The 19,204-nt window shown below is 45.0% G+C and overlaps 1 protein-coding gene across 1 annotated transcript in view; it reads right to left on the reverse strand.

Moving 5' to 3' along the window:
* The window catches only part of LOC110307650 (constitutive coactivator of PPAR-gamma-like protein 1), an 85,540-nt gene that overhangs the window by 39,259 nt on the left and 27,077 nt on the right, over positions 1-19,204 (reverse strand). Inside the window, exons 4-7 of the mRNA XM_021179888.1 lie at positions 13,360-13,488; positions 11,734-11,830; positions 2,181-2,278; positions 1,711-1,994 (exon numbers count right to left, since the gene is read on the reverse strand). Of these exons, the coding sequence (XP_021035547.1) occupies positions 1,711-1,994; positions 2,181-2,278; positions 11,734-11,830; positions 13,360-13,488 (608 nt within the window). The remainder of the gene's footprint in view (positions 1-1,710; positions 1,995-2,180; positions 2,279-11,733; positions 11,831-13,359; positions 13,489-19,204) is intronic.

Consider the following 19,204-nt stretch of genomic DNA (forward strand, 5'->3'; position numbering starts at 1 on the left):
CCCAGGGTACAGAGCCATTCAAAGCACCAAGCTGTTCTCATATGCTACACATAACACACTCGACACACAATCCACACAACTGCCTAGGGCCCTCCCCAAGGACTGAGACCCCAGCCATCATATTCATAAACCCAAACTGTATTACAGCATCCACCATAGCAAAGCTGAGGGTCCAGGGCTCAGGAGCAGGCTCCCTACCTCTTCTGCCACCTTCCTCGCATGCCTAACACAATCTCATATTTACTGTCGTAAGTGAGGCAAACAATTCAAGGGACGAAGTCCTTGAGTCACACAACTCAAATCCAACCTTGACTTGAGGCTGTGTATCAACTTTTCTGAAAGACACTTTCTCTACAACAGCAGCAAACACTAACTGCCAGGATGAGAGGTCACATCCCTTTGCGGGAACAAGATCCACAGGAAATAGTAAATGATAGTATCTAGGGAGAGTTCCCAGGAACTTCAGAGAAAGAAGGACCAGCCAGGCAGTCTTTAAGGCAGCCATGAGCTGAAGGCTCTTGTCCTAACCTAAGAACAACACTCTTCTCAATGTCCACTCTGCAGATCTGTAGTCACCACCCACCTGCCCAAGTGACTCCATGGAGCCTGTCTCTGCAGGGCTCAGTCTACAGCTTTCTTCTGCCTTCTGCCAGTGTTTCTCAGTTTATACCAAATACTCCTTGTACAGATTCCCAGGTTTTCAGACCTAGTAAAGGATCTCAGAACACCGCTTCTTAGACTACCTGCCAGTTGCCTTCACATTTGATGACAATCACAGGGTGATTGTTTAAAATGCTCATTTCTGGTGAGGCAATCCAGAAATTTTGATTCAAAAGATCATAAATCTATCATCCTGCTAGACAACCCCTTTAAAATTACAAATATTAGATAATAATTCTTTGCTTCCATTGGACTTTACACACACACAACCAGTGAATATTTATCAATGTTATACTTCCCCACTCGAGACAAGGTGTGCAGACTCAGTAAGCACTGCCCTGGGTGAGCACACATCTGCTTCTATTTCATAGTAGATACACCAGGGAAAACTTGCAGGAACGCTGAACACTGCCTTTCAAATCTCTCACATCTGAGTGCAAAGGTAAATGTAGCACCCACCAGCCTTGCTGGGCAGTCACAAAGTAGTAGCCTGCCCTAGTTATTTACCCCATGAAACAGTGCTCAAATTCACAATAGGACAATGACTCACAGAAAAGATAGTTATACCTTAGGGGACAAGGGAGGATACACTATAATTTCTGCCAAGCTGATTTTAACTGGCTGTTCATTTGTGACTTCTAATGCTTTCTAGGTAGAAGTCTCATCTGAATCCAGGCAGCAGTTTACACTTAGGCTAGGCAAACAGTGTTGGCTGCTGAGTTTGTATGAGGGGAAGTTTGGGGCTCTCTTCTCTACAAGTCCAGAGGTTAAGGCTATCAGGGGAGTGAGTTGGTGTAGATGATGGGCCAATGGTGCTATAGAGCAGCCCGCATATTTGAGCCATGACATAAATAAATGAGTTACTGTCCAACTCGCCCAGATTCCTGGGATCTCCAGCCTTGGGGCTAAAACAGCAAGGCCTGGTATTGGGTAGACCTCTCCTAGTTACAAGTAACACCTACCTGTGGTAGACAACCTTTGGATGCACAATCAAGGAAGCCCTCAGGACACAGCACCCAGAGCACTCTGTGATCTTGAATACATACTCACTTGGTCGCCCCTCCGCCGCCCTCATCATTGTCTGATGATGATGATGTAGAAGAGCCAGGGAAGTAGGCAGAATCCACATGATTGGGGCTGCCACTCTGGGCCAGGTTGATGGGCGAGGAGCGCTCATACAGCGGTGTGTGCTTCCCCTCATGAGGAATGTTGCTGTAGCTATTCTGCTCTGTCAGGTTCTTCCCGCTAGTGTCCAGGGCGAGGGCTGGCTCAGCGAGGCTGTATGGGTATGGAGCCTGGCCTGGGGTGCCCCCTGGGCTGGGCACCTGCGGGACCTGAGGTACAGAACACAAGTCAGTGTACAGGGCTGCTGGGGCCTGAGGCAAGCCTGGATTAGCTTTGTCCTCTTCAGTCATTTCTAATTTGACAAACTGGTATTTATCCTTTATATCAACACAAGAATTTTTTGAAAAATTCACATCCAAGGCTCAGAGCACTACCTGACTCAGAGGATACCTTACCGCGGGCTTTGCTTGCAGAGAAGTCTGTGGAATGTTGAGCATCTGAGGGGGAACATATGGTGGCACCATCCCAGGCATTCCAAATGGATTTGGTCTGGCTGTTTTATCAATACAGGAAGAAAATAATAAGACAACCGTGAAGAGAATGCAATATCCCCAGGCCAGCCCAGAGCCCAGGTACCCCCTTCAGATGCCCCTCTTCCCAGAAACCTTTAGAAACTCAGATTTAACATGTGGCTCCAGATGTCATAGCTTCCTCAGTCTTGTTATAACAGTGGAAACAAAACCAATCCAGAGCCCTGAAATTCAGCTCTCTTAAGATCAGTGGGCTTTTCTAGCCTCTGCTCTGAACAGCACTGGGCAGGGAAGTGCTGCCTCTCTGAAAGCAAAGTTCCAAGACCAAACTGTGGGGGTGATTCTTAAACAACACAAACTAAGGTCAAATCAGGACTGTAAATGAGAACACTAGCCTCATCGCTGGCCCAATCTGGCAGACACTGGGTTTCCTGAGAGCTACTGTGAAGCCCACAAAGGCTGAAAGTGATCACTGCTCACTTTCTCCAGTTCCATGAGGATCCAGGAGCCTCACAAGCTACCAACTCTCTAGAATTCTCATCTCCAGCAGCCTGCAGCTCTTAGCTCTGAACCCATGAAGGCCTTTGATCCTGGCTCTCACCAACGGGAAATCCTGGCACAGCTTCCCACTTTGTACTGAACAAAGAAGTAGGGAAGAGTGAACTCAGCATGTGTGCTCAAGGGGCACATTTACACACACAGACACACGAAACATGCATGCACCTGCACACAAGTGACAAGTCTACCAGCTCCCCTCCAAGTGTGAGAGGCAAGAGCCACTACACCTGCTAAAGATACTCTATGGTAATTCAGAGTCATAGCTAGGAGTAGGAACAAAATATGCTATAAAATCCAGCAGTGCTCAAACATTATCTTTGGAACCACTGTAGAAAGTCTGGTTAATTCCTGGTAGCTGACCTTTTCTATTTAACTTTTTATTTGTTTGTTTTAAAGACAGGGTTTCTCTGTGTAGCAGCCCTGGCTGTCCTGGAACTCACTATGTAGACCAGGCTGGCCTCAAACTCACAGAGATCCACCTGCCTGCGTCTGCCTCCCCAGTCAGTGCTCAGATTAAAGCTGTGCGCCACCATACACCTACCCCAACCCCAATAACTTCTGAATAATAAAAGCACGGTCTGATCGAGTCACTTTCAGATGACCGCTCATGCTATGCTACTTTTGGACATAACAACTAACACCTCCCTTAAAAGCACAAACATTCCTTTGAAAAACAAAACAGGATAACACAAAAAAACAAAGATTCTCTTCAAGTTGTATTTCTTATTATTTTGTGTGTACATTTGTATGTCACATGACTGCAGGGACCTATGAAGGCCAGAAAAAAGCACTAGACCCCCTGGAGCTGCCGGACATGGGTGCTGGGAACCTTTGTCAATTCCTTAAACGCTGACACTGCTCCAGCCCCGCCAGAGCCAATATTTTTAAAGTGCTTTCTAAAAAGCACATTATAGTCAATGGCTTCGGACATCCCTGTATCTCCACAGAACAAGTTATTGTTCTCTTGTATGCCAGCCTGTACTAACTGAATGGAGTCGTCTACATCTTCCTAAAGAAATGACTGACCACCAGGACCTGTCTTGGGAGCTCACGGACCTCTCTCTAAAGTGGTTCTTGTTTTTCATGTCCAGTGCAGTAGCTGAAAAGAACCATGGCCCGCTTTCTCCATTACAAGAGTGTCTCAGAAGAGAAACAGGGCCCAGTGTCGAGGCAACACTGCTGCTCTCCTATGTTCTTTTTACCAACACATACTAGAGCAACCTTTGTTAGCAAAATATGTACAACAAGGGAGAAAAAGAATGCAGGAACAATGCTTAATTAATGGAGTATTTTTATAGCATAAAAAAAAGTGCTAAGTATGACAGGAATGCACAGAAAAGCAGCAAATACAACTGACTTGGAGCTGTGTTCTCTGACTTTTCTCCCCAAGACCCCAAAGCACAATTCTGTGATGCATTCCAGTGACTCACAAGCCCTGGAGAGCTGCCTAGCCTTTGCTCTGTATTAAACTAAGATACCTGTTTAAAGAAATGGTACTAGGAAGAGGTGTTCAGCAGCCTCTGGTTCTATCTGTACCTTCAAAGTCTACGCAAGGGAGGACTAACCTGAAGGAGTAAACATGAATCTCAGGGAGCACACAGTGGCCATGGAATATATTCACCAAAGATATAGTCGGACAATCTATAAGGGTTCCCAGACTGGAGAATAAAATGGGAGGCCAGAACCAAAGTCTTTTGGATAAAGCACCACAACTGACTACACACTAACCCGTTTGGCTGCCTTCCTTCCCGAGGCATGGATCATCACAGCCTGGGAAAGACCTCCCTCCCTCCCTTTTGACCCATTTTCACTCTTCCACCATATACTCAATAAAATAAAATAAATAAATGAAAAAAAAGAAAAAAAGAAAAAAGAAATGGTACTAAACTAAAAGCACTTCCAACTAACTGTAAACATCACAGCCTGGCCCTCACATCCCGCCTGTCTTAGTTAGGGTTTTACTGCTGTGAACAGACACCATGACCAGGGCAAGTCTTATAAAAAACAACATTTAATTGGGGCTGGCTTACAGGTTCAGAGGTTCAGTCCATTATCATCAAGGTGGGAGCATGGTATCACCCAGGCTGTCATGGGGCAGGCAGAGCTGAGAGTTCTATGTCTTCATCCAAAGGCTGCTAGTGGAAGACTGACTTCCAGGCAACTGGGGTGAGAGTCTTAAGCCCACACGCACAGTGACACACCCATTCCAACCAGGTCACACCTATTCCAACAAGACTACACCTCCAAATGGTCCAAGAATATACAAACCATCACACCGCCCTAACAGAGGCTTTTCTGGAACTTAAGAGATATTACATTAAACAAAACACAAAATAGTTACAGAGTAAGCTTTTAAAATGGTCTGGGACTAGGAGACGGATCAGTGGGTAAGAGTGCTTGCTCTGCAAACCTGAAGCCATGGATTCGAATCCCCAGTACCCACATGCCTATAACCTCAGGATCCAGGAGCAGGTCAGCCAACCAGTCTAATGGAAATGGCAAACTTCCAGACAATGAGAAGCTTTGTCTCGAGGCACTAAGGAAGATAACCTATATCTTACTTTTCCAGGGATGGTAAAAATGCAGCTTTGAAATTTTTGATTCAAAGAATAAAACAATATAACTCCTGCTGTTGGCATTAATTTTCAATGATTGTTTTATAATTACTGGACACTTTTCAATGGGCACATCTCCTGGGCCCTGAACATGCTTCAGGTTTTACCTAGTCACTGTTCGCTCATCATAACCCCAGGACCACTCATCCTTTCTGTGTTTATATGGTTCTGCCTTTTCCTGTGGATATATGGGAGTACATCCACAACTGGATTCATGGATTCACATGGTACGGGGATTTTATTTTGGTTTCTTTCATTTAGCAACATGCATCTAAGGTCCCATTGTGACTTTGTGTGGTTGAGTAATGCTCCACTCTATCAGTGCTATATTTATCTGACGAACACCTCTTAACACCTTGGTTACTTTCAAGTTTGGACAGATATAATAAATTAAGCTGGTATAAACATCCAAGTGCAGGCTGCTGTGTGGATGATATTCACAAATATGACTGCTGGATCGTACGGTCAAGAGTTTGTTTTGTTTTGTGAACAAATTGTCTGACAAAGTATCTGTCCCATTAACATTCCCATCTGAAGTGGAAACGCAAGGGTTCTTTAAAGGTCGGTTGTGTTGTGTTGTGTTGTGCTGGATGGTGTTTTGCTGGGGCAAACACATGAAGGAGTGTTTTCCTGAAGCAGACACACGTGAAAGGATGTTTTACTATAAAGCAGGTACATGAAGGAACATTTTGCTGAAGCAGACACAGGAAAGAGGATGTTTTGCTAAAGCAAGCATGTGAAAGGACATATGATGAAGGGTTCTTTGCTAATGACATGCATGTATTATTAGTCTACCTTACCTTGTGTAGTTGAGCTGCACTTGTCAGGACTCCATGGAAAGAAATGCACTAAAAACCTGGTGATGTGCGACTTCTTGCCACTTTTGTGGACTCCGGCAGAGTTGATGTCAGCTAATACAGACTCATGTGGAGTTTTGCCAAGTCAGACTCACATGGGGAGGCAAGACTGATGGAGGACATGTAATGTTTGGAGAGAGTATAACTAGGATTCAACGGCCTGTGAGAGGCTTGTTTATAGAGCTAGCTGAGCAACACTTGTTGGTCTTGTGTCTTCACTGATCTTTACTTAGTTGAGAGAGGCACAGCAAAGAACTGCTCATGGCTTCCCTGCTGCTCCAAATCCCTCCTGCTGACTCGTGCTGAACGGATCCAGCTAAGGCCTGACTCTTCCTGTTAGGTTGTGCCACCACTGCTGCTATCCTGACACTACTGAAATGGACTGCTGATATATCTATGACATGTTTGTGAGTGGACTGAGCTGCCGCTCTGACCTATGAACTGAACTGCTGATTTCCTGACAATGCAGATGAGATTTGCTCCAAAAAACCATTTCTAAACAGGTCCACTTCCCCCGTATCATAATAGCCTTTCTTTTCCAGTACCTCTGGTGGGTGGAAATTAAAACTGTCAAATGCTGTTGAAGATGTGAAACAACAGAAAGTCTAGGTGGCTAGAAGGGAGGTTAAGCATTTAAGAATCATCATTAAAAGTTGTCTTTGAAGCCAGGCGTAGTGGCGCATGCCTTTAATCCCAGCACTTGGGAGGCAGAGGCAGGCGGATTTCTGAGTTCGAGGCCAGCCTGGTCTACAGAGTGAGTTCCAGGACAGCCAGGGCTACACAGAAAAACCCTGTCTCGAAAAAAAAAAAAGTGGACTTTGAAAAAAATTAAAGTTACGCTCACCAGCAACAAAGTTCTTTTTATTATTATTATTATTACATCTTTATTTATTAATTTTGTGTGGGTGCATGTGTGTGCACACCAGATGTACACATGACACAGCATGTCTTTGGAGGTCAGAGGACAGTATGTGTAAGTCATCTTTCCCTCACTCCGGTGTCAGGAGTGGCAGCAAGTACCTTTGCCTGCTGAGTCATCGCAAGAGCAGCTTTGACAATTTTAACCCTCTGACCAAGAGTGTATACTTCATTCACTTAAATATGGTGTTTGAATGAAAATCATAACCCTCTCCCTCCCCCTCCCCTCACCCCACCCCCAGGCTCAAACATGTGAATACTTAATCCCCAGTTGGTGGAAGGATTAGGTATGGCCTTACTGGAGAAGGTGTGTCATTGAAGCAAGCTTCACAAGTCAATGCCATTCCATAGTAGCACTCTGCCTCCCACTTCTGGATCAGATGTGTACCACTGCTCCAGTGCCCAGCCTGCGTGCTGCCTTACTCCCTGCCGCAATGGTCTCATCCTCTGGAACTTAAAAGACACTTAGCCATGGTGTCTCGCCACAGTAGCAGAAAGGTAGCTGAGATAATAAGGACCCTGGCTTCACTCATGCAGCTTTGGAATGTCCCTAAGCACTCGCCAATGTTCATATAACTAGTGGGGCATTAGGGCTTGCATTACCACTTGAAGCCACAAATTGTGAGAACTCACGTCTTTCTCATACTTGTGTTCAGAGTGGTAATTCACAACAAGCTATAACTGGCAGTGTGCAGGGACACAAATCACTGTATGCCAGCACTGCGCATGTGTGGAAGCTGGCAGATAACTTCCTACAGTCAGTCAGTTCTCTCCCACCATAGAAGTTCTGGGGAATCAAACTCGGGAAGGCAGCTGCATCAGCAGGGCCTTGACCTTTATCAGCTGAGCCATCTCAATAACCTATATGCTTACTTTAAAAATCTCTAGGCCAGACAAAGACATTACCTGAACACATTCTTTTCTCATCCCTCAACAAAACCCAAACCACTAGAGTTCACTGCTGAATGCTTGCCTAGAACACTTGGGCTCTGGGGCTGATTCTCTAGCACCTCAAAGCAGAACAAAAACAAGAATGAGAGGCGGGCGTGGTGGCGCACGTCTTTAATCCCAGCAGAGGCAGGTGGATTTCTGAGTTTGAGGCCAGTCTGGTCTACAGAGTGAGTTCAAGGACAGCCAGGGCTACACAGAGAAAGCCTGTCTCGAAAAAACAAAACAAAACAAAACAAAACAAAAAAACCAAAAATGAGGTGAGGAATGGTTGTCAAAGGGAAGTTTTTTGTTTCATTAGTTTTCTGGTTCAGCTTCTGATATCTCTGCAAAGTCTGACATTGGAAGCTTGGCCCCAGGATATTAGTCTTGAAAGGGGAAGGGTTTTTGTGTTTATTTTGTTTGTTTTTAATCAGATCAGGCCCAGAGAGAGATCCCTCATAAGTTCAAGGTGCTGCCCTTTGAATAGATTATTACACAAAATGGAACTGAATTCTCAGCCAAGTCTATCCGTCTATCCACAAAAACGTAAATATCATTTAAGGACCGAAAACATGAATGTACTTCACAGACATTCTACCTTAATTTAGAATTTACCTTGTTTACATAAAACGTCAAGACATGCCACTAGCCTTGATCAATGTACAATGTCATGTGTACAGTCAGTATTCCCAAAGTATTGTAAGGATAGCCTAGTAACTCTGTTATCCCAGAAACCCCAGGGGATGTCACTGTCCAAGTCCTTTCTGTATAAGGCATAGAGCCTACACACAGAGAATCCGTGCAGAGAATCCATCCACAGAGCCTGTATGCCCCTCCTGTCCACCTACATAGAAAGACTAAGAACAGCAAAGTCTAAATAACTGCAAGGCAAATGCTATACAAAGACTTGCTATACTGCATTATTTGGAGGAATGATAGAGGGAAAAAAAAAAAATCAGTACATTTTTCACACAATTTCCTTTTCAAACTCTTTAGAAACTCAGATATAAAAAGCAGATACTGCCTTTCACCTCACTTCCTGTTCCTGAATGCACTGAGTGCTGTGTTGTTCACATAACCTCCAGTAACTACTTAGACTGTAGCTGCTGCTTCCTAACCCAGGTACTGTGGTTTCATGTGGTGGACACTTGGTCCTTAGCTTGGTGCTACTGAAGATCGTGATGGATGGGTGAAATCTTCAAGCCCTGGAGCACAGTGGGAATCACTAAAGGCCCATAGATGGGCTTGTGGACCCATCTGTCTCTCACTTCCAGTCTCAGAGTGTGCTCTCTGTCACAGCACAGAACTGCCACTGTGGTCCCATGTGCTATGACGTCCTCACTAGAGCTGAGCTCAGCCCAGTGCCACAGCCTTGAGTTTCCAGAAGTGTCAGCTAAATAAACATTTTTATTTAGCTGGTTGGTGGTGGTACATGCTTTTAATCTCAACACCCAGGAGGCAGGGGCAAGTGGATATCTGGATTCAACGGCAGCCTGGTCTATTGATCAAGTTCCAGGACAGTCAAAACTACACAAAGAAACCTTGTCTTGAAAAATAAAAACAAACAAACAAAAAAAGCAAAACAAAACAATTTTTGGCTTATTTTGTTACATGTGTGCCATGGTGGAAGTCTGAGGGCAAGTTGGGGGAGGTGGTTCTTTGCTTCCACTGTGTTGAGATCTGGGGATGGAAGGCAGGTCATCAGGATTGGCAACATATCACACCTTTTCCCTGTGATCCACCTTGCCAGCCCAGTCTTCTGTCTTTATAAATGTTATTCAGCTTGAGATACTGTTACTGTAGTGAAAACCAAACATCTCCCTGCTTCCTCGAACTGTCAGCACTCTAACCCCGAGTCAGTCTTTGGTATCCTTTAGGCCATTCTGCCTGTGCTAGAGTATCTGCCATTAACAAATACTTCACATAAACCTCTCTTTAATATTCACGTGGTGACGCCATCACAAGAGAGCAGGCCCTGCAGCAAGTGTTTATATTAGATGGGCCGACACAGGGTCTAGTGCTCATTTCATGCTAGCACATAAACACACAATTCTGAAACACTTCTGTGCGCAAAACATAAGCAGACACAGCTTAGCTGGTAAAACAATGTATACCTACCCGTCCCACGCTACAGAATGTGCTCTTTCCCCAAGAATACCAAAGCACGGCACATGACTTTACTCCTCCAATCAGACTCATGGGTTGAATTCATTCAGTCAAGCCGTTACCTGCTGAGGATGCGGAAGGCCTTTGCTCCCCTGACCCTACTTTCTGCAGGTGAAAGGGGGTGTAAAGACGAGGCCACCAAGTACTGCAGAGTGTGAGAGGACTAACAATTGACAGAAAACACTCAGTGCCCTCAGAGACACTCAAGTGCAGGTCTCATTCACTAGCTGACCCAAATTCAAGGCAGTCGGGGAAAGGAACACCAAACGTAATAGTTGGTGCAAAAGCCACTGGCAGAAGCCAGCTTAACTCACTCAAGGCAAGAAAGGTACTACTATGCTACAGGCTTGAGAAGCAAGTATCAGAAGGTGAGCAGGGCCAGGCGGATCAGGGTACAGCGATGAGGTCAGGCCAGGTGTGGTGGGAAGACATTGCAGGGGTTTCAGTGTGGTATGGCTCATATTTTGAAACATCTGAGAAAAATGAATCGTACAATGTGCAACTGAATGAACAGAGGATCAATAAAGAGGCTGAGAGAACAGATGGCCAGGCACCCTGAGCCTCCCCCAACCTCCCTCCGCTCCAGCTCCAGTGTCTGACAGGCTACACTGACTCGCCCACCTCCCACCTGCCCCACCAAGCCCTCGATCTGTGATGCGGGTTCCCAGTGCCCAGCACACTGACAAAACCATGCTTGTCAGGGTAAAGGTGCCTGCCATACAAACCCAACAACCCTGAACTGAGCCCCAGAGCTCTCACGGAAGGAAGGGACTGTCTCCCAAACCGCGCGCGGCACATGTATACATGTACGTACACATATACGTGTACACACACACACACACCAAACAAAGAGAATTGTTTTTCAGTCTAATTCCCACATATATCTCATGAACATTCCTACTTTTGTTAACAATGACATGAACAAACACCACCACCAGGCCGAGTTAGGCCTCTTAGACTCTTCTTATCTCTACAGTAAACCTGCCCTCCTGCAAGGAAAAGAATGACTATGGAGAGGAGGAAGAGAAGAAGGAAGAAAAGAGGAAGCAGCAGCAGCAGCAGCAAGAGAGGTTACTGCCAACCCTGCACTCTCACTGTCTTGTGTCCTCAGAGGACTCTCTCTGCTGTGGTCTGCCAGCCTGTCTACATGGCCTTTGCTTTTCTCTTAGAAATCTATACATTCGCTGAGGAACTACCAACAAAGTGGGCCACACAGAAAATCATCCTGTCCAAGAACAAAGCTACACGTGCTGGCATGTATCTTTAATCCCGGCACTCAGAGGCTAAGGCAGGCAGATTTCTCTGAGTTTAAGCCCAGCCTAGTGAGACCTCATCTCAGAAAAATAAATAAAACAAACATGGAATTTGCTGGGGAATCCCCTAAGCTCTGGACTTAAACGGTTTTGCAATCACACGGCGGCTTTGCTTACTTACCTAAGTAATGTGGTGGGTGAAATGGCATGGGCTTGCTAGTTGCTGAATAATATCCAACTGCTCTCTTAAACCGAATGACTTTGTCATCTGTTCTTGACTGAAATAGATGTAGGAAAGCCTTAGTTATGCCACTAGTCATATATATGAACACTTTTATCATAATTCAGCACATGAATAATTTGTAACCTTTTAGGTTAGATAAAAATGAAGAATGACAGCCAGGTGTGGTGGCGCACGCCTTTAATCCCCGCACTCGGAAGGCAGAGGCAGGAGGATTTCTGAGTTCGAGGCCAGCCTGGTCTACAAAGTGAGTTCCAAGATAGCCAGGGCTACACAGAGAAACCCTGTCTCACAAAAAAAAAAAAAAAAAAGAAGAAGAAGAAGAAGAAGAATGACATGAGAACCTTCAGGTCAAACACAAAAAATTATTACCAAAAAAAAAAAAAAATGCAAATTTAAAGCAATGTGTTCAGAAGATAGGATTCTCAGTTGGCAGCAGGGCTGGTGTGGGGCCAGAAAGCTGGATGACTAAGCAAGCCAGTCCAGAGCAAGAGTCCAGTCGAGACGTGTCCTAATCCCCTAACCATGAGCACCTTGTCCTGAGACAAGCAGAAGTGGAACCTTTTCCCCTTGCTCTGGGCCTGCATGCCCTGGTGCACATAGCCTATAGGGACCCACACACACCTCAGCCACCCTTGAGGTAATCTTGTAGCCTGGTGGCCAAATTACAGCTTTGCCTGCCTCTCCCCCTATCAGGACGGGTGTTACAGTAAGCACCTGGGACTCTTCTCCCAGCACCTAAACCCAGCCACTCCCCACTCCCCAAGGTTTACATAGCCTTTGCTACCCCCACTAAAGGAGCCCCGTTTCACTGAAAACTGTCTAGAAGAAGATTGTCTCTTCTGCCAACCTTGATTCTGTGGAACCACCCATCTAAGCTTCACTGCTTCCAGTTCAGCCTGGGTGTGCAGCGGTCCCTGGATAACCCTGGATGATGGAAGCAGCAGACCCAGGCTGGTAGCTGTGCACTGGCTCTATGGTTTCTCTGACCAGTTCGGTTTGGTCTCTGACTTTCCAAAGGCTCTGACATCTGCCACTCAATACCAAAACCCCACAGCAGGTGAAATGGATGGCACAGACTACATGTATATAACATGATGGCCATGGCTTAGGCTCAAGGCAGTGCAGGACCGCTCTAGGAACTGACTGTCCACACACTTCATTTCCAGAAACAGAAAGTCTAATCAGCAATCAACCACATCATCTGACCAACATGCAGTTTATCTTTTAAAATTCAGGCATGAGCCTGGCATGATGATGCATAACTTTAGCCCCAGAAATCAGGAGGCAGAGGCAGGTGGATTGCTTTGAGTCCAAGGAGCCAGGGCTACACAGAAAGACCCTGGCACAAAAACAAAAACAAACAAAAAACCCGACCAACAAACAAAAACAACCCTCTAGCACATACATCTTAAGAGCACCATAGACTCTGGCATTACCTACATTAACCCTCTCCTGTTTGGGCCTGGCAAGCAAGGTGAAGTGGCTGAGACCACCGATCTGGTGGAAGACACATTGGACAGCCTGATTCTCTGACCCAAATCCTGTCCTTTTAGTTTGTGTTACCTGTGAATGCTGGAAAACATCTTTAGCTATGGCATCCAGGTCAGACGTGTCATGAATGTTGCGAACATAATCAGCTACGGCTTTGATCACTACATCACATGGTGGCAAGACCAGCTGGTGGGCTCGGACCTGAGAGGATAAATGCACGTGTCAGCAGTAAGCAGGAGCCTCAGAGATGGGTAAGTCTACACGCAGGACCCAGACACTCCAAAAGTGTGCCTGCCTACTGGGATCCTGCTAGGACCTACTTACCTCCCGCCTGTATGATCCTATAAGCAAGGCAGGCTCTACAGACAGCTTTTCCTTCCAGATGATAAAATACAATCCAGCTGCTCAAACCCCGTGCATTAAAAGCATTGCTGAGATTTCATCACTTAGAGAACTAAGATTGGGACCTAAACACAAGCTGAGCAGGCCTGCTAGAAGCCATTTGCTTCCCTCCTTTCTTTCTGCATCAACAGATTAGACCAGCAGTGGTGTGATCTTTGAACCTGCATTCAACACTCCCTAAAACTTTAAGGATAAACTCAGTTACCAAGTACCTACACCCACCAAGTTTATCTTTGAAAACAGAGGAATAGAGAATGTAGTCTAATTATCTAATAATGAAAGCGAGATCTCTCATTAGAACAGCTACTACTGAAGGTGGGCTAGTAGACTGGAAAAAAAGCAAAACCACCCCAAAAGGGCTCTGGAGTCGGCAGAACAATGGCCTCTCGCTGCTGCCCACATTCCACTCTCAAGAACCTGCACATACACTGTCGTGTGGCAGGACAGGAGAAAGGGTGCCAATTGGCTCGCCTTAAAATAAAAAGACTGTCTGGGATTGTGTGGGTGGGCAGAGTGTAATCACAGGGTACTCTGTGCAGGACAGCAGAGTCTGTGAGATGGCATGAGAAAGACAGGACCTGTCATTGCTGGCTTTGACAACAGAGAAGGAAGCTACAAGCCAGGAATGGGAGCAGCTGTTAGATGCTAGAAAAAGTCCAGGGAGAATTCTCCAGGAAAATTCAGATGAACACATGCCTGTTATATCTTGATTTTATTCCAGTGAAACCCATTTTAGACTTCTAGTCTCTCTAACATGTGATAACGTGTGTGTGTGTGTGTGTGTGTGTGTGTGTGTGTGTGTGTTGGGGGAAGAGGCTCCAATCTGTGAGTTTTCATTTCTAGCATTAGCTTTCCCAAAATGAACCATTTCCTACTGAAAACTCTGTACTGTGATCTCCCATGCATCTGTGACAGGCAGCTATAACACAGAACCATCACACTAGGACCAATGACCTGCCAGAGCAGCTCCAAATGACAGATTATAGCCAATGAACCAGCAGATACCCTCTTTTCCCCAAGCCACGCACTAAGCTCTTGCCCTTTGACCTCTGCTGTAGTTTAACTAGGAAGTGCCCCACTCTCCCATCCATCCCCACAGGCTCATAGGTTTAAACTTGGTCTCCAGATGGTGCCCTTTGGGAAGGTTATAGAGCCTCTTCGGGTCCTTCTCTGTGCCTGTGCACAGCTAAAGTGTGACTGCCAACCTCAGCTTGCTGTCACACTTTCTATGCCATGGTGACTCTATCCCCTCTGGAGCTATAAGCCAAAGAAAGAATCTTTTTCTGTCCTAAAGTTGCTTTTGTCCCAAGATGTTCTATCACAACAGAATTAGTTACTACTAATAAAACATCTGAATTTAAAAAGATTCTCTAGGAGAATTAGGGCTGGGATAGTGGTGTGGCACTGGCTGGCTGTATCCCTCAGCCTGTGCTCAGAGCAGGTACCTGTACAACACTGTGCTCAAGACATTTGAGGTTCCCCTTACCACGACCACACAGCTGACAACCCTCAGGGCTGCTTTCACTCTTCTTAGGGATGGATGTGAAGACATCCTTACTGTGGTAGCTAACAAAGGATAGCACTCATAACCACAGGAATACAAGGGGTAGCTTAGCAACTAGATCATGGGTATCTTTAAAGGGACCTTTACAGAGATCCTGATTTGCTACAACCACTGATTTTGGTCTGTCAAGGAAGTTAAAGTAAAACAATACTCTGTAACAACAGTTAAAACATAAACAACCTCTTCCAGGTAAGACAAAATACCAATGGCATTTTGGTTACAAAAGTATTTATTTATTCACTGTGTGCACTGTATCTTACTTAGTATAACCCTGTGGTCTCAGTCTTGGCTATAATGCACAGCTCTGAATTCATTTAAATATCACTGTATTATATTCTAGGCATTAGGTTAAGCCCACCATACGACAGTATTACAACCTAAGACTCATTTGATTTAAAACTGGCTCTTGGCTCTAGAGGTAGAAGGCTACAGCAGAATACAAGATCAAGAACAGTTCAACCTAAACTAAGGCTTACCAAGGTCCAAGTGTTGTAGGTGAGAACAGGGACAAATGTAACCAAGGTAGTAATGTGGAACTCAGCAGGACGCTACTGAAAAGGTAGAAAGGGCAAACAAAGGCTCTGCGTGGAGGACCACACCTATAATCCCAGGAACAAGGGGGTGGAAGCTTCGGCCTAGCTCACTCTGTTCCAAATATCAAAAACCCAAAACATTTGTAAATCTTGTATCTAACAGAAGACTTGCATCTGAAATACATTGAAATCTGTTTTAGTTTAATGAAGAATTCAATCTAAAAATAGGCAAAGGATTCAAGTAGACTTTCACCCAAAGGTGGCAGGGAAATGGCCAATAGGCATAGGAAAATATGCACAATATCATTAGTCATTACAGAAATGCAACTTGAATGCAAAACCCAGAGCTCATAGATCACGAGAGCAAGCAAGTACAAGAGCAGACAGTAACAAGTGCTGTCTGGGACATCCAGAAATCCAACCCTCTACATGCTGCCAAGGGAACAAAACTGTACAGCTACTGCACAGCATGAAGAGGTGTGAGGGGCTCTCAAAAACCTGAGCATAGAAGTAGCACACAGATGCGTAGTAGTGGCGCACGCCTTTAATCCCAGCACTTGGGAGGAAGAGGCAGGCGGATTTCTGAGTTCAAGGCCAGCCTGGTCTATAGAGTGAGTTCCAGGACAGCCAAGGCTACAGAGAAACCCTGTCTCAAAAAACAAAAACAAAAACAACAACAGAAAGGTAGCACACAGCCTAGACAGTAAGGAAAAATGAAGTGTGTGTATATAAAAGCAGACCAGTGTGTTCATAGAATTTATAATCACCAGAAAGCATAAACAACCTAAAAATCCACAGATTGACAAAATGTGGCATAATAGTACCATGGAGTATCATTCAGCCACAGGACAGAATGTGGTGCTGAGGCAAGCCACAGTGTCAGCAGACCCTGAAAGCATTAAGTCATATGAAAGAAGCCAAACACACACAAAGACGGTATGTTGTATGATTCTATTCATAATGAAGAGATAGAGTTTATTATCAAGGAATTGGGCTGTATTAATAAGAACATAATTTCTTTTGGAGTTAACAAAAATGTTCTGTGATAGTTACATAGCACTGAATGTTAAAACCATTAAATTGTATAAAGTCCTGAATTGATTGTATGTTAGTTATGGGAGTGTGTGTGTGTGTGTGTGTGTGTGTGTGTATATATATATATATATATATATATATATATATATATATATATATATATAAACTATATGACAGGAAGAGCACTACTACTGTAGAATTGGATATAGGAATCAGTTGTGCCTGTTACCGAGCAAGTAAGGAAGTGAAGGGACTCCTATATAGAGGCCCATGTTAAACACAGCCAGGAGGAAAGGTGAGCTCTAGGAGACCAACAAGAGAAGCCACCATGAACAAGGTCTCACCCAGGGGCCTGAAGAAGCCAGCGAGTGGCACAAAGCCAGGGCGGCACACTTCCGTTTCTGACCTAAGAGTAGTCTTGGAAAGCTATGTCTGCCCTAAAGCCACACACCCACACTGTTAAGGATAGAGCACACTATACTGGGCATAGCCCTGGACCTGTGGTCCTGTCTAAAGAATGATGTTCTCTAGGTTACAGAGCTACCTTGGAACATCCAGTGTATGGCTGTAGTGTGACAACAGTGAGGGGCTGATGGGGACAGATTAGAAAGCAGGACTACAGGTCCCTTCACCCCAGCACTGCCCTGACTTTCAGTGCAAGGTAAGAAGTGCTGAGGAGGAAGTAATGGAGCCCACCTGGTTTGGAACTGAGCCAAGGCTCAACAGAACAGCACTCGAGTTATTGCCATTATGTTGTTACTTAAAACGAAACCAGGTAATTGCAAGGTAGGCACAGAAGGTACAAATACTAACCTGGAGCTTCCCGCCCTCCCCCACCCCCTTTGTGCCCTTCCTCCTGGTTTTCTCCAGGGTTCTCAGAAATACCTACCATATTCCACATTCCACGCCCCAATTCTATCACAGACCCACTAAGACTTCATGGAAGAACAAGCCCCTTTCTTCCCACCATTATGACAGGAAGCCCATCCTGACCTAGAAAGCATGGGCAAAAGGCTACTCCTGAAGCCTAACAGACTGCAGCAAATTCCTTAGAGCTACATACTTCCTGCTTTGGTTTTCACAATACAGAAAGCCTTTGCGCTACCTTGCATTTAAAAGCATTCCACCAAGCAATTCAATGAGTAAATTAAAGGTGAGTAAAGAAGAAATGTCATACTAAGTCTAGGTTCTTAGGGTTTTTCGTAACTACTGGAAACAGGGACCTAGGCCAGTAGTGGTGGCAGATGCCTGTAATCCCAGCACCTGGAACTGGGAGAGGTTGGGGTGGGGCAGGAGCACCGGGACAGGAGGATTATGCTGAGTTCCAGGTCAGCCAGAACTACCCAGCAAGACCATATTTCAAAATAAACAAGCAACACATAATGCCTGGCTCCTATAAGCACACATCACGAGCACAGCTCAGTGTTAAACAGCAGCAGATGCAATTACTTCTGGGAGACTAAACACAGCATGTTAAAAGAATTCTCTTCCTGAGTTGGACAGGGAGAGATTTTCATTCCTATATTACACATTTCTATACCATTTTAGAGTCTGGAGAGGAAAGATGGAAAAATAGGAAAACTATGAAAACCAACCACTAAGAGCAGAATGTCTAGCCAAAACACCTCATGTTAGCTGCCCATTTTCTTCTACAGTCAGGCTATGCTTTGTCTGTGTTGTTTTTAAAGGTTAAGAAGGAAAGTGTTTTAGTCTGTTTACCTTTCAGTCCCTAGTATTTTCTCCAGAGTCCAGGAAGAGCTCATGTTTCAGGTACTACTTCTTCGCTCTTGCTGAGCTACAGACTGACTTAACATAGGATGCACTGCACTATCTTCTGCGTGACACTAACATACAAGCAGGAACTCCTTCCCTAAAAGATGAATGGAGACAAACTGCCTCTTATGCTAGGACAAAAATAACAAAGCATATAAATGAGGTCTGCCTTTCTGTTTATTGAATTTATACTCAACTTAATTTAGAGAATATTCCAAAATAATAAAACCACTGGACCAGTGTTCATAGACACACAAGAAGCCTCCAAGCACAGGGAGGCTATCTTCACATAGTGCCATTAGCTTTCTGGGCTCCTGTTGCCACAGTTCCAAGGATAAGGACCAGCACAGCAAACAGTAAGGCTAGTGACACCAGACAGTAAACACCATTGGCACCCATCTTCTGAGTACGATCCAGCTAGCCAGAGCTACACAGTTACACAGCAACACACACACACACACACATACACACTGGGGGCAGAAGGACAGTAAATCATTCCAGAAACTCAAGATTCAAGAAAACCAAAAACAAGAAGAGATTATAAGGCTGGGTGTGATGGCACATGCCTTTAATCCCAGCACTCGGGAGGCAGAGGCAGGTGGATTTCTGA

The sequence above is a fragment of the Mus caroli genome, chromosome 13 (assembly GCF_900094665.2).
Source record: "Mus caroli chromosome 13, CAROLI_EIJ_v1.1, whole genome shotgun sequence".
Taxonomy (NCBI): Eukaryota; Metazoa; Chordata; class Mammalia; order Rodentia; family Muridae; genus Mus; species Mus caroli.